This window comes from Phocoena phocoena, chromosome 10 (assembly GCF_963924675.1).
Source record: "Phocoena phocoena chromosome 10, mPhoPho1.1, whole genome shotgun sequence".
NCBI lineage: Eukaryota > Metazoa > Chordata > Mammalia > Artiodactyla > Phocoenidae > Phocoena > Phocoena phocoena.
The window spans coordinates 57,239,083-57,254,851 of NC_089228.1; the positions used below are offsets into that span (position 1 = coordinate 57,239,083).

General features: G+C 38.8%; 1 protein-coding gene across 5 annotated transcripts in view; it reads left to right on the forward strand.

The window, feature by feature from the left end:
* Positions 1–814: 814 nt before the first annotated feature.
* Positions 815–15,769, forward strand: part of NEK10 (NIMA related kinase 10) — a 282,983-nt gene continuing 268,028 nt past the window's right edge. For all 5 annotated transcript variants that reach the window (XM_065884790.1, XM_065884787.1, XM_065884788.1 and 2 more), the window contains exons 1-3: positions 815–888; positions 1,302–1,362; positions 15,437–15,567. In XM_065884790.1, the coding sequence (XP_065740862.1) occupies positions 815–888; positions 1,302–1,362; positions 15,437–15,567 (266 nt within the window). The remainder of the gene's footprint in view (positions 889–1,301; positions 1,363–15,436; positions 15,568–15,769) is intronic.

Genomic DNA, 15,769 nt, shown 5'->3' on the forward strand with positions numbered 1-15,769 from the left:
GGCTAGTTTAAGTTCCCATTTCTGGGAGAGAGGAAACTGTAATTAAGTTAAGTTTAGTGACCCAGAGATTAGCATAAACAACTCCATTGTCTAAAACAATGCGCCCATTGTCTTAATTTTAACAGGATGTTTGAGTGAGTCCAGGGGCTGTGCAAGACTGACCCAATTCTTGCAGAAGAGGTTATGACTAGAGTTGACTCACATGGGGATTCAGCTTAAAAACTTTAGGAATTCTGGAAACCCAAGGACATTTTGTGTGTTGCCCTTGACACTGTAATGCTTATTTGCAAGTGGGTGGAGCTTCCTCTGGGATTTTTAGGGGCATGACCACGATGAGAGAGGAACTCCCCGAAGTAGCGTACTCTACTGTTAAGGAAACTTGCCAAGAAAGACAAGTAAGATGGCATAAAAGTGTCAGTTGGACTTCAGGTATTTGCTTATGTATATTTTGGAAACCCCAAATTGGGGCACTTTTCCTGACAAGCAGAACAATACTTGTTGGGGTAATGGGTCAGAATATTTGAAATCAAGAATGACTCAGAAAATATAGGCTAAAGTACTACTATAATTATAAGCTATGCCCTAAATGTATCCAAAGGCCTTTGAATGATAAACAGTAAATGTTATTCATATTAGCATTTATATTGCTATATTACAAATAAATGTTAGTTTGTGCATATTTAAATAAATGTTATAAGTGAATTTTGCCTGCATTAATTGAGAATATGTTGGAGCACATAACCCAACTAAAGTTTTTCCTTCTAGTTTACTTTGAAAGGAATGTGATGTTAATTCTGGGGATTGATGTTTTACAATGCCTGATCAAGACAAAAAAGTGAAGACCACGGAAAAATCAACCGATAAAAAACAACAAGGAATCATCACCAGGTAACTCCCTTCTGAGTCTTTGCTAATTATTAACTCAGGCAGTGGCCAGCAACCAGATTTAATGACTTTTTGAGAAATAGAGTAGATCCTTGACAACTGCTGCTCTGGGGTACAGTGTTTACTGAAATGTTTGTGCATTTCTAGAGTTCTACAGAAACGTTTAGCATGTATGTGTTTCAGTCTATAAAAGCAGGCCTCCAAGTAGCAGTGTTCCATGTTACTAGTGGGTAACATGACTAGTTCACCTGGAGTCTTCTGTTGGTTGACACTGTGTTATTCTTTTTTTTTTTTTAACATCTTTATTGGAGTATAATTGCTTTACAATGTCATGTTAGTTTCTGCTGTATAACAAAGTGAATCAGCTATATGTATACACATATCCCCATATCCCCTTGTGTTATTCTTTCTCCTAGGGACTATTCAGATCTTAAAAGACTTCTGTGCCTTTTGAACGTTCAGTCAAGCAAACAACAGGTAGTGTTTTCAAAGAATGTGCGTCTATTAACGGCAGAGAAATCACATGTTTCCAAAGGGATCCATTTAACATCATGTGAACGATAAGTCTATTTTTCTTTGTTCTTTCTTATGTTTTGTCTTTCTTCTAGCTGTTTCTTTCATACCTGGTTCAGGTTCAGGATGCAAGACTCTGTATCCACAGCCTTTTCATTCTTTTGCTCTCATGCCTGGGGCCCGCTTTATCCTCTGTTCAGTGCCATGTGTCCTAATCAGCAAAAGCGTTTCAGTATAGAAACAGAGCTCTCTTCTTTTGAATGCCCAATGTTTGACACTGCAGAGCTCTAGGGAAGTTGATTTCTCCAAAACACTGTTCATCACCTTTCCCTTCGTCTCTGCTTCCCCACTTCTCAGGCTGCCCACTTGCTACAGCACCACTTTTGATGCTTGCTGCAAATTATATCTCACCAAAAACAGGGGAAAGGAAGGAGTGAGTTTTGACTATTTTTACAATAGCATTTTTATTTTTTTTAATAGACAGAGAAAGAATGGTACTGCTGCTTGAATTTATCTCTAAATGTTTCTTTTTGGTTTAGCTTCTGTCAGACTTTAGAGAGTCAAGAGATTAGAGGCTATCCATGGAGGTTTAGGGAATAACACAGAAATGCTAATAATAATGAAGACAGCTTATTTAGCACAGTAAATTAGTAAATGGCAGGGATGGGATTTGAAACCCGGGAGCCAGACTCCAAAGTCAACTGTGGTATACTTGTTAAGTAAATTTGTTTGTGAGCTCATGTGGTAATACAGCCCTACTGGCTTTTGTTATATCCACTAAACTTACCAGAGAACTACAGCATTTACAACATTTTTTTTATTGAAGTATAGTTGATTTACAATATTATGTTAGTTTCAGTGGTACAACATAATGATTAAATCCTTTTAAGATTATACTCCATTTATAGTTATTGTAAAATATTGATTATGTTCCCTGTGCTGTACAATATATCCTTGTAGCTTATTTATTTTATACATAGTAGTTTGTACCTCTTAATCCCCTACCCCTATATCACCCCTCCTCACTTCCCTTTCCCCTCTGGTAACCACTAGTTTATTCTCTGTGAGTCTGTTTCTGCTTTGTTATACATATTCGTTTGTTTATTTTTTAGATTCCGCATATAAGTGATAACATACAGGATTTGTCTTTCTCTGATTTATTTCACTAAGGTTAATAATTTCTAGGTCCAACCATATTGTTGCAAATGGCAATATTTCATTCTCTTTTATAGCTGAGTGAATTCCATTGTGTGTGTGTGTGTGTGTGATATATATGTGTGATATGTATATCATCTACATAAATCTGTTGATGGGCATTTAGGTTGCTTCCATATTATGGCTATTGTAAATAATACTGCTATGAACATTAGGGTGCATGTAACTTTTCAAATTAGTGTTTTTGATTTCCTTGGATATATACCCAGGAGTGGAATTACTGGATCATATGGTAGTTCTACCTTTAGTTTTTTGAGGAAACTCCATACTGTTTTCCATAGTGGCTGCACCAGTTTACATTCCCACCAGCAGTGTTCCCTTTTCTCCACATCCTTGCCAACGTTTGTTACTTGTTGTCTTTGTGATGAGAGCCATTCTGATGGGTGTGAGGTGATATCTCATTGTGGTTTTGATTTGCATTTCCCTGATGATTAGCAAGGTTGAGCATCTTTTCATGTCCCTGTTGGCCATCTGTATGTCTTCTTTGCAAAAATGTCTATTCAGGTCTTCTGCCCATTTTTTAATCAGATTGTTTGTTTTTTTGATATTGAGTTGTATTAGCTATTTATATTTTTTAGATATTAACCCCTTACTGGTCATCATCATTTGTGAATATTTTCTCCCATTCAGTAGGTTGTCTTTTCATTATGTTGATGGTTTCTTTGCTATACAAAAGCTTTTAAGTTTAATTATATCCCATTTGTTTAGTTTTGCTTTTGTTTCCTTTGCTTTAGGAGACAGAACCAAAAAAATATTGCTACAGGTTATGTCAAGGAATGTTTTCTTCTAGGAGTTTTATGGTTTCCAGTCTTACATTTGGGTCTTTGATCCATTTTGAGTTTGTTTTTGTATATAGTGTGAGAAAATGTTCTAATTTCATTCTTTTACATGTACCTGTTCAGTTTTCCCAGCACCACTTATTGAAGAGACTGTCTTTTCCCCATTGTATATTCTTGCCTCCTTTGTCATAGATTAATTGACCATAAGTTTGTGGGTTCTTTTCTGGGCTCTTGATCTATGTGTCTTTTTTGGTGCCAATACCATACTGTTTTGATCACTTGTAGCTTTGTAGTACAGTTTGAAGTCAAGGAGTTTGATCCCTCCAGCTTTGTTCTTATTTCTCAAGATTGCTTTGGCTATCCAGGGTCTTTTGTGGTTCCATAAAAATTTTAGGATTATTTGTTCTAGCTCTGTGAAAAATATCATAGGTGTTTTGATAGGGATTCCACTAACTCTGTAGATTGCTTGGGTAGTATGGACATTTTAATGATATTAATTCTTACAATCCACAAACACAGGATATCTCTCCATTTCTTTGTGGTGTCTTCAATTTCCTTCATCAGTGTCATATAGTTGTTGTTTTTTTAACATCTTTATTAGAGTATAATTTCTTTACAATGGTGTGTCAGTCTCTGCTCCATAACAAAGTGAATCAGCCATACACATACATATGTCCCCACATCTCCCCCCTCCCGCATCTCCCCCCCTCCCACCCTCCCCATCCCACCCCTCCAGGTGGTCACAAAGCACCGAGCTGATCTCCCTGTGCTATGCGGCTGCTTCCCACCAGCTATCTATTTTACGTTTGGTAGTGTATATATGTCCACTCTCTCACTTTGTCCCAGCTTACCCTTCCCCCTCCCCGTGTCAATGTCATATAGTTTTTAGAGTATAAGTCTTTTACCTCCTCAGTTAAGTTTATTTCTATGTATTTTATTCTTTTGGATGCAATTATAAATGGGATTGTTTTCTTGCTTTCTCTTTCTGATAGTTCATTATTAGTGTATGGAAAAGCAACATTTTTTTGTATATGAATCTTGTATCTTGCAACTTTACTGAATTCATTTATTAGTTCTAATAGTTTTTGGTTGGAGACTATAGGGTTTTATGTATATAGTATCATGTTTTCTGAAACTACTGACAGTTTTACTTCTTCCCTTCCAATTGGGATGCCTTTTATTTCTTTTTCTTGTTTGATTGCTGTGGCTAGAACTTCTAATACTGTGTTAAATGCATGTGAGGAGAGTGGACATCTTTGTCTTGTTTGTGATTTTAGAGGAAAAGCTTTCAGCTTTTCACCATTGAGTATGATGTTAGGTGTGGATTTGTCATATATGATCCTTATTATGTTGAGATATGTTCCCTATACCAATTTTGATGAGAGTTTTTATCATGAATGGATGTTGAATTTTGTCAGATGCTTTTTCTGAGTCTATTGACGTGATCATGTGATTTTTATCCTTCCTTTTGTTAATGGTGTGTATCACATTAGTTTATTTGTATATATCCTTGTGACCCTGGAATAAATCCCAGTTGATCATGGTGTATGACCCTTTTATGTATTATTGAATTTGGTTTGCTAGTGTTTTGTTGAGAATTTTTGCATTTATGTTCATCAGAAATATTGGCCTGTACGTTTCTTTTTTTGTAGTGTCTCTGTCTGGTTTTGGAATCAGAATAATGATGGCCTTGTAAAATGAATTTGGAGTGTTCCCTCCTCTTCAATCTTTGGTAGTAGATTGAAAAGGATAGGCATTAGCTCTTCTTCGAAAGTTTGGTAGAATTCCCTCGTGAACCTGTTTTGTCCTGGACTTTTGTTGGCAGAGAATTGTTTAAACTACTAATTCAATTTCACTACTAGTGTTCTGTATGTTCAGGTTGTCAATTTCCTCCTCATTGGTCTTAGAAGATTGTATATTTCTAGAAATATATCCATTTCTTCTAGGCTTTCCAATTTGTTTGCATATAACTGAAGTATTCTCTTTAGATTTTTTGTATCTCTTTGATATTGGTTGTTATTTCTCCTCTTTCACTTCTTATTTTGTTTATTTGAATCCTCTCTCTTTTTTTCTTGATGAGTCTGGCTAAAGGCTTATCAATTTTGTCTTTTCCAAAAAAAAAGCAGCATTGGATTCATTGATGTTTTCTATTGTTTTTTGGTCACTATTTTATTTATTTTCTCTCTGATCTTTATTATTTCCTTCCTTCTGCTGACTTTGGGCCTTGTTTCTTCTTTTTCTAATTCCTATAGATGAATGGTTAGGTAGTTTATCTGAGTTTTTCTTGTTTCTTGAGATAGGCCTGTATCACTATAAACTTCCCTCTTCAAACTGCTTTTGCTGTATCCTATATAGATTTTAGAAAATTGTGTTTTATTTTCATTTGTCTCAAGGTATTTTCTAATTTCCTCTGATTTTTTTTTTTTTTTTTTTTTTTTTTTTGCAGTATGCAGGCCTCTCACTGTTGTGGCCTCTCCCGTTGCGGAGCACAGGCTCCGGACACGCAGGCTCAGTGGCCATGGCTCATGGGCCTAGCTGCTCCACGTCATGTGGGATCTTCCCGGACCGAGGCACGAACCCACGTCCCCTGCATCGGCAGGTGGACTCTCAACCACTGCGCCACCAGGGAAGCCCTGATTTTTTTTTTTTTTTTTAGTGACCCATTGATTTTTTTAGTAACATGTTGTTTACTCTCCAGTGTTCGTTTTTCTATTTTTCTTCCTGTAATTGATATCTAGTTTCAAACCATTGTGGTTAGAAAAAATGCTTGATATAATTTCTATCCTCTTCAATTTGTTGAGACTTGTTTTGTGGCTTAGCATGTGATCTATCCTGGAGAATGTCCCATGTGTAGTTGAAAATAACATATATTCTACTGTTTTTGGATGAAATGTCCTTTATATATCTATTAAGTCCAACTGATCTAATGTGTGATTAAGACCACTGTTTCCTTATTGATTTTCTCTCTGGATGATCTGTCCATTGATGTAAGTGGGGTGTTAAAGTCCCCACTGTACAGTAATACAGTCCCTTACTGTTACTGTTAACTTCTCCTTTTATGTCTGTTAGTATTTGCTTTATATATTTATGTGCATCTATAATAGGTGCATATGTGTTAATGAATTTTTATCCATTTCTTGTATTGATCCCTTTATCATAATGCTCTTCTTTGTCTTTTGTTATAGACTTCGTTTTAAAGTCTACTCTGTCTGATATGAGTGTTGCTACACCAGCTTTCTTGTCGTTTCAATTTGCATGAAATACTTTTTTCCATCCCTTCACTTTCAGTCTGTTGGTGTCTGTAGCTCTGACGTGCATTTCTTCATTAAGCAGCATATAGATGGGTCTTGTTTTTTTATACTGTCAGCCACCATATGTCTTTTGGTTGGGGCACTTAGTCCATTGACTTTTAAAGTGATTATTGATAGGTGTGTACTTATTGCCATTTTGTTCATTGTTTGCTGGTTGTTTTGGTAGTTCTTCTCTGTTCTTCTTTTTGTTTCTTTCCCTATGGTTTGATGATTTTCTTTAGTAGTATATTTGTGTTACTTTCTCTCTTGTTTTTGTGTGCCTATTGTAGGTTTTTGATTTGTGGTTACCATGGGGTTTATATATATGTTGACTTATAACTATATCTACTTGTTTTAAACTGATAATTATTTAAGTTGAAACATATTCTAAAAGATCTACATTTTTTACTCCCCTCCCCCATGTTATGTCTTTTTGATGTCATCTTCATGTTTATCCCTTAACAGTTTGTTGTAGTTATAGTTAATTATACAACTTTTTTCAAATCTTTCTACTAGCTTATTTAAGTGGTTGATCCACAGCCTATACCATATATTTGCCTTTACTAGTGGAATTTTTTTCTTTCCTCTAAATTCTTACTTCTTGTTGTAGCCTTTTCTTTGCCACTTAAAGAAGACCCTTTAACGCTTCTTGTAGGGTCATTTTAGTACTGATGAACTCTGTTAATTTTTGCTTGTCTGAAAAGCTCTTTATCTCTCCTTCAACCATGAATAATAACCTTGCTGGTTAGAGTATCCTAGGTTTTAGATTTTTCTACTTTCAGCTCTTTAAATATATCTGCCACTCCCTCCTGGCCTGCAAAGTTTCTGCAGAAAAATCAGCTGATAGCCTTATGGGAGTTCCCTTGTATGTGACTGTATTTTTCTCTTGCTGCCTTTTGAATTCTCTCTTTCTCTTGAACTTTTGTCATTTTAATTATGATATGCCTTGGTGTGGGTCTCTTTGGGTTCATCTTGTTTGGGACCCTCTGTGCTTCTCATACATGAATATCTGTTCTTTCTAAAGGTTTGGGAAGTTTTCAGCCAGAATTTTATCAAGTACATTTTTGACCCCTGTCTCTCGCTCGTCTCCTTCTGGAATCTCTATAATGAGGATGTTAGTATGCTTGATGTTTGTCCTAGAGGTCCCTTATTCAGTTGTCACTTTTTAAATTTGCTTTACTTTTTGCTGTTCTGATTGAGTGGTTTCTATTATTCTATCTTCCAGATCACTTATACATTCCTGTGTATTGTCTAGTCTGTGGTTTATTACTTGTATTGTGTTTTTCATTTCAGGTATTGTAGTCTTCAGCTCTGACTGGTTCTGTTTTATATTTTCTAGTTTTTTTGTTAAAATACTCACTGTGTTCATCTATTCTTTACCCATGTTCAGTTAGCATTCTCATTAATAATGCTTTGAACTCTTTACCTGCTAAAAATTCTTTATCTCTGTTTCATTAGTTGTGTTTTTTTCAGGTTTTTTTTTCTTCTTCTTTCATTTGGAACAAATTCCTCTGTCTTCTTATTTTGCTTAACTTTCTCTGTCTCTGTGCAATTACGTGAAACAGTTACCTAATCCGGTCTTGAAGTCATGTCCTTGTGTGGGAGCATACCTATGCAGTCTGTGTGTGCCCAGTGGCTTTGGTGGGAGAGCTGGATCTGACGTGAGCCTGAGGTCATGTCTTCCCCCAGAGTGTGCTGGCAGCTCTCACTATGGTTGGAGGTGGGGCTGAAGACAGAGGGGATAGAGCCAGAGCCAGGTGTGAACCAGGGCTTCTCCTGTACTTAGTGGCCATCACTGCTCTATCAGGGGCAAGGTGGGGCCCGAGTTGCTGGAGCAGAAGCCCTGAGGGTTGGGTCTAAGTTAGACCCACTGCCTCTGTGAAAGCCAGTAAAGGCCACCCTCACTCTGTTTGGATGCTGTGCTGGGTCCAAGCTGGCTCTGTCCCCCTCCAAGTGTGAACCCTCCTCAGCTATGGCGGCCTTCACTCTAGTGGGGGACTGTGCTGGATCTAGAGGGGCCAGAGCAGGCATGCGGCATGGGCTGGGGTGTGCGCTGGGGTGGTCGCAGGAAACCAGCCGGAGCCACAGGCAGTTTCAGTCTGCTTCCTCTACCTTGTTCCCATGAGTAATCAAGCGTGTGAATGCTCTTCATGGGCAGAGTCTTGGTTTCTTACAGCCCTCCTGTAAGTCCCACTGGTTTTCAAATCAGCTAAGGGGACTCATCTTTCCAGTGTCGGCCCCCAGGTCTGGTGTTCCCAATATGTGGTTCGAACCCCTCACTCCCTAGGGAGGATCTCTGAACCCGTGATATTATCCTCCTCTTCTGTGTCTCCTCCCAGGGGCACAGGTCGACCCCATCACTTCTTCTCCAGTTGAGGCACAGAGAAGTTAAATGGCTTTCTCGAGATCATACAGCCAACTAATGGTAGGTACAGATCTAACCAAATACTCCATCTTTGCAATGTGTGCCTCTAACCACTGAGATGTCTTTTAAATGACTTGGGAAGTTAAATTCAAAAAATAGCTGGATAAGCATTGATTTGAAGAATCAAATATTTTAAGAATCAAATATTTCAAATATTTAAATCAAATATTTAAAATATTTTTCTCCTCTTCCTTCTTCTCTGTTTTTAAGCCTATAACCCCAGGAACTCTTTTCTTCTCATCTGTCTATTTCAGCATCACTTACTCTTTGTCCGTCTCCACACGGCTAAAATGGTCTTCCTGGCCCACTGCTCACTGATAGTCATGAGTGGGTGCCACACATCAAGTTCACTGTTTCTTAGTAAAGGAAGCACAGTGACTCAGCATACAGATTTGGTTGTATCAATAGTTTCCATTCTTTCTCACTGTACATCCTAAGATGTAACCAGAATGTCAAATATTTCTACTTTTTGCTTTTTCTCAAATTTGTCCTTCTCGCAAGTTTCTTTTCTATAAAATCTTACCTATTTCCAGGGCCAAGATCTAATGATAGCACCTCCATAAAAAAGCTTTCCTTTATCTTCCATTCCAGAAGTGATCCCTTTCTTCCCAAAGTACCTTCTTTCAACATTATAGCATTATTTTTTTCTGTGCTTTGGAAAGACTTGTCTACATTTCTAATTTCCTGAGAGATTATACGTTTCCAGCTTTGACTTTTGCTTCCGGTTCACCGTATCCTCTATTCGGTGAGCTCTTGATCAGTTTTCACCAAATTGAATTGTAACTTAAAAATTAGATGACCTCATGGATACGTATAACCACCTGGCTAGTGTCAAAGAGACACCAGTGGTGGGTTTGGGCTCTGCTTGTCCAGTTTTGAAGTCCATGATCACTGGATCTGTTCTGCCTTCTCTCAACACCACTCCCTTGCTAACACCTGGCAGACTTAAAGTAAGTTTAAGAGTTTTGCCACCTTTAACCAATTTTAGAATTTGCAGTCTGTTGTCTGAAAAGTTCACATGGCATATCTTTTTGTAAAATATTTCATACGTTCAAAAATGCATGTTTGTAATGCTTGAATTATTCAGAAAGTGCATAGTTCTAAGAAAAAAATGAAAATAACTGCTCATTTATATAAATGTCTTGAGGGTGACAAAATTCATTCTTAATTCTGTTTATAAAACTTTCATGCATTTATGATTTTGAAATAATAAATGTTATTCTAAACACCCTATTCTCCTTTCTGTAAAATAATGCGGAGACATTTATAGGAGAAGAAAGATATTGGAGAGGATAAATCAAGAATTTGTTTATATCTTGATTGCTCCAGAAAGAGTGTAAGGTGGCTTATGAAGATATGTAAAGTACTCAGATTATCATAAAAGAAAAGCAAGGTTTGGGAACAAAGTAGACTCAGAGTCCAGAGGAAATAACCATCAAAATATGCAAGTTGGCCACACATTAGGCTCTAAGATTTTTAGCAGTCAGTTTGAAAAGGGAAGCCTGGGGATTAAGGCCCACTCACCTGAATTTCTGTTCTAACAAGAACTGACCTGTCACTTGCAAATGAACCAAGATGGCTAATTAAGCAGTTGCAGGGGGAAGTGTACTTTGTGGGTTTGGGCAGAGTATTACAAGAACTGGATGTCCTTCATCTGAATTTCTAATGAGCCAAGCCCTTCCCCATTGTTGCGTCTGTTCCCGTGTTCTACTTTCGCTCTCATCCCGTTTGCTCTGTGAGTCTCTGCGTACCTTGCTTCACCATCTTAGAGACTGCTGTTCTGAGGACAGTTCTGTTGTCACAGAAGTGGGGACAGAGACACACTGAGGCAGAGGAGCCCTTTCATCGTAAGCAGGGTAAGAATAATCATAATCCAGTAAAACCAAATACTTCAAGAAAAAGAATTGCCCCAGGGTTGTTGAAGCAAAGTAAAATCATAAAGTTGGTTGGAGGTTTCACCAGAGATTTTCACAAGTCTTGAAATAATTTGCCTTGAGCTGGAATTAAATTTTTTTCCTACATTTAAAACCATAGGGAGCTGAGAAATTGGTTTGCAATTAGGAAAAAAAACAGATGAAAGAAAGATAGAAAAATAATTCATTACAGGCCCATTACTTGCCTTGAAATAAAAGAGGTCTTGATAGATGCTGTGGAAAGAAAAAGTCTAAGGCACTGTTGTGCTCTGAGACACCAGGACTAGGAACGGCAGTTATGGTTTCCACGGCCAGTGGACACTTGAATCCTGTAGGAGAGGCATGGGCAGTGGCTGGGCAGATTCTGAGGAGGATGAGGAAGCCACTTTTAGCTCAAGTCACAGGAAAGGACATGGTTCTTGGGAAATGGGCTGGCTGTCCCCTGGTGGAATTGATGGGAAAGACATTCTGGGTGAAGCGAGTAAAATAATCAAATATCTGAAGGAAAGAAAATAACATGCACTGAAGCAAAATGGTGACTAGACATTTCTGTTGAAAGTAGTGATAAATAAAGCTGTAAGAAACTGTGCAATGTCTGAAGGCCTATCTACAAATTTTGTATCTATCACATAAGCAACAGAGAAGGTTGAAATTTCCAGGCAGAAGTGACATGATCAAAGTTTTAGGAAGGTCCTTCACTTGAATCTCTAGTCTCTTTCCTTTCCACTCATGCTACTCAAGCTGCTCAGAGACCTGCCACTTTCTAGAGCACATGTAGTTTTTCTCTGCCTTCCAGCCTGTGCAAAAATCTGCCTGGAATACTCTGGAATATTCCAGGCATCCTGGTCCGGGACCCACCCTATCTCTCTTTTACTTTCTACCACAACAAACCCTTGTTCACTCATTTTGCTGTGTGTTCTACTGCTAGATGACCCCCGACCCCCCCCCCATTGGGCTGTAAACTTTTTGAGAAGGAAGAGGCTGTGGCTGTCCTGCTCACTATATACCCAGTGTCTCACACATCTGGCAAGTGATGTGTCTGCAACACATGCGCTGAGCGAATGAACTTGCCTGGAGATGAATCAGTTTAGCAAAGAGACTGGAGATGAAGTGAACTTCCCATTCCACAGTAGGTAAAGTAGGTATCCCATTCCCATTGGATCTGTGAGAGGTGCTAAGAACAGAAAGACAGACAGATGTGATGCTGCCCTCAGGGTGGCCAAATTCAGGGGGAAAGGCTGATGTGTCATGCAGACATAGTATGGGATTGTGATAAGTGCTGTAAGAGAGACTGGCACAGTAATGCCACTGGGGAGGCAGTGACTGGCTCCACCAGGGAGGCTGGGGCAGGCGATCTCCAGGAGCTGTGTGTGCTGAGCCCTGAAAAGTGGTCAGCAGCTGTGTCCGCAGCATGCTCCTGGGCAGGAGTGGATGCATGCTTACACTGCATGCTTTCTGGGATGGGTGACCAGTTTAATGCACCTACAACTTGGGGAGTTGTTTTTATTCACCCCAATTTTTTGTTTATTTATTTTATGTGGACTTACAGTCAAATCTAACGTTGTAAAAGGAGATGACGCTGGGCTGAAAGACAGGGAAAGAACACAGGGGGACAGATTTTCATCTCAGCCTGAAGGAAAACTTGGGCAAGAGTAAGACTCTGAAAAGCAAATGGGCTGACTCAAGATAGTGTTTCTCATCATTGACGATACATCAGAGATGCTGGAGGATTGAGAGTGTTGTAGAGGAAGGGCGATTGCCTGGATTTGAATCCCAGCTGTGCCCCTTGTGAACTGTGGGCCCTAAGTCACTTAGCCCTCTGTGCCTTAGTCCTCTCATCATAAAATGGTATTTACCTCATACGGTCGTTATGAGGATTAAATAGATTTAAACCTGCAGAACACTTAGAACAGTGCCTGGCATGTGGTAACTACCACACAAGTGTTATCTGTGTTGATGGTGATGATGATAATCATGATGGTGATCATGATGATGATCATCGTCATCATGATGATTATGGTGGTGATGATGGTGATGATGATTGGGGGCTGAATCCTGTGCCTTTCGAGGAAGTTTTAAAATCTGAGAGTCTATAAGTCTGTCATTTGTAGGAGGGGACACACTTTTAAATTATCTATATGAATTTGTGTTATGCTACATTTATGATGCTGAAAATTCAGATTTTGAGTTGCCCAAAATAACCCATCGGATGTAGTGTATCTTAACAGAACTAATGGCTTAACATGACAGAAGTCTGTAAGGGGCTGCTCACCTGGCCTTTTCACTCTGGATACCCCGACTGTGGCTATTTCAGATGGTGAGATTTCACTGGACCTACTTATGTGGTAGATAAAGGATTCACAAAGAGCCTAAGGGACTGGGGAGCCAAGAGAAAAGGCTCTAAGCTTTGAACTGGGTTTCAAACTCACGTTACTTTTATCTGAAGAAGGCTGGTTGCTTATAGATTCTCCTGTTAAGTTCCTGGTCTTTGCAGCTATAGATGTCAAGTCTTTCTCATCCACTGCGTGTGCATGAGTGGATTCCCAACACCAGCTGCCCGTGCTGCTGCTGAAGGGAATGGCTGCAAGCTGCTGCCGCTTTCTGCCCTCTCCCTGGAGTGCACTGGGCTTGTTCTCTCTGTGCTGGCTACCTTCTCTTTGGCAGTCACTATTCTGGCAGTTGTGGTGACGGCAAGGGGGTTTGAGAGCCCTTGGGCCTGGAAAACCTATTTCTTGTTTTCTGCGTCATTCCACGTTCTGAGTAACACAGGACAGTCTACTCATTGCTGTGACTTCATGTCTAGCATCATTTGCGTTATCACGTCTAATCATCTAATTTGGAAGGTCAAATCTCATTTATTTAGCAAATTCATCTGTGCAATGAGAATAATTTGGGGGATTAAAAGAGTATAAAGCATTGAGAGCTATGCCTGGCACATAGCAAGTGCTTTATAAATTCTAAGTCATTTAGTTTTCATAATAACTTTGAACTACGTAGAATTATTATGATTTTCATTGTAATGATGTGGAAACTGATGTACAGAGAGATTAAGTAACTTTCAAGATCATGCAGTTGTCTAAGAGTAGATTTCAACCCAGGGCATCTGGCCTAGAGTTCATTCTCTTAACCACTGAGCATTGTGTTGTCTTGTGGTGGCTGTGGATTGGCCCACTGAACTGAGATAGAAATGTAGTTTTACAGGATATAAGATTTATTATTAATATTTTGAGAATTCAACTATGGGTGGCATATGATGAAGAAGGGTTTGCTTCCTATTAAAGAACGCCCTTATTAGAATGTATCTATCAGCTGACTGCCTTGTAGGAAGTCCAGCATATTCTCTTTAGGTGAGGAAACCATGTCTTTATGCAGACTTCTATCAAATGCTTTGATGAAACAGGACAACAAGCACAGCATATTGTAGCATTATTTGATAATTATAATATATAGGACAGAATGATTTACTGAAAATAAAAGTTTATTTTGTTATACTATGCTTTCCGTACCTCATCTGTAAAATCTTAGCTAATTATAGAACATTCCTCATTTGTACTTTGGAAAGAATAGGGTATTTGTCTGCACTTCGTTCAACTTTGCTGTGGTACAAGAAACAATTCTCAGGGTTATCCCAATTATAGGTAAATGTTGGTAAGTGACACTACTTGAATACTGATAACATCACAGTTTACTATATAAATAATTACCAGTTAATATTGTAAATGGGGGCATGCTCAAATTGTTTTAGTTAATGTAAATTTTTCCTTTTCTTATGGTTAATTCTAAAATATATTTTCATAACTTTTATAAACATGATTGAGGAATCAGGATATTCAGACTGATTAAAAGTGATAGAATCTCTTTACCTTTATAACTCTTACAGTTGGCAAGCAGTGTACGTGACGGGTAAGGATGAAGAATGAGTGAAGATGACTCATTCTCAGTTTGGGGCTCCACTCTAGGCCAGAGAGTTTCTAGCTGTATCTGTCAGCTCTCTGTTCTGATTGCACGTTTGAATCGCCCAAGAAGCTGCAAAAGCGCCTAATGCCCAGGCCTCCCCCAGGTCTGGATCCCCAGGACTGTGTAAGGTACTAGGGATACAACACTGAACAGCGATAGGCAAGCTCCTGCTTGTGTCGAGCTGACAGTATAACCAAGGAGACTGAAAATACATAAATAACTGTAAGATATCAGGTGGTGTTACAAGCTATGAAGAAAAAGCAGCATAAGATAGAGAGAGTAAATGTTTAAGTCAAGGATGTCTAAATCTTGGAAAACTCCTACATTTGACATAGCTAACTTGTTAATTGTTGGCTCGGGGAAACACTCATTCCCTTCACTGTCGCCTCTGCTTTTGTGACTGTCTTTATCCTGTGCTGAATTGTCATCCTCAAGTCCTCTGTGCCTTTATTTCTGTAGCTTCCAGCCGTTAACTTCGATAGTGCCAGAAGCAGCATGACGAAGTCTGAGCCTGCCATCAGGGTGGGTGGACACAGAGCTCGAGGTCAGTGGCACGAGTCCACAGAAGCCATTGAACTTGAAAATTTTAGGTAAGAAATCCAGTATGTCCCTCATCTTCAGCAGCCTGGGCCGCTAATTAGCCCAAAGATTTATTTAAGTTTGTCACAGGAGCTAAAATTTAAAACCCATTTTAAAATTTACCATGGGGATTCTTAGTTTAATAATTTTAATTAGTGTTTAACCTGTTCCCATAAGTACTGTGTGAATAGCAGGCTGAATGGCTGCAGGTGA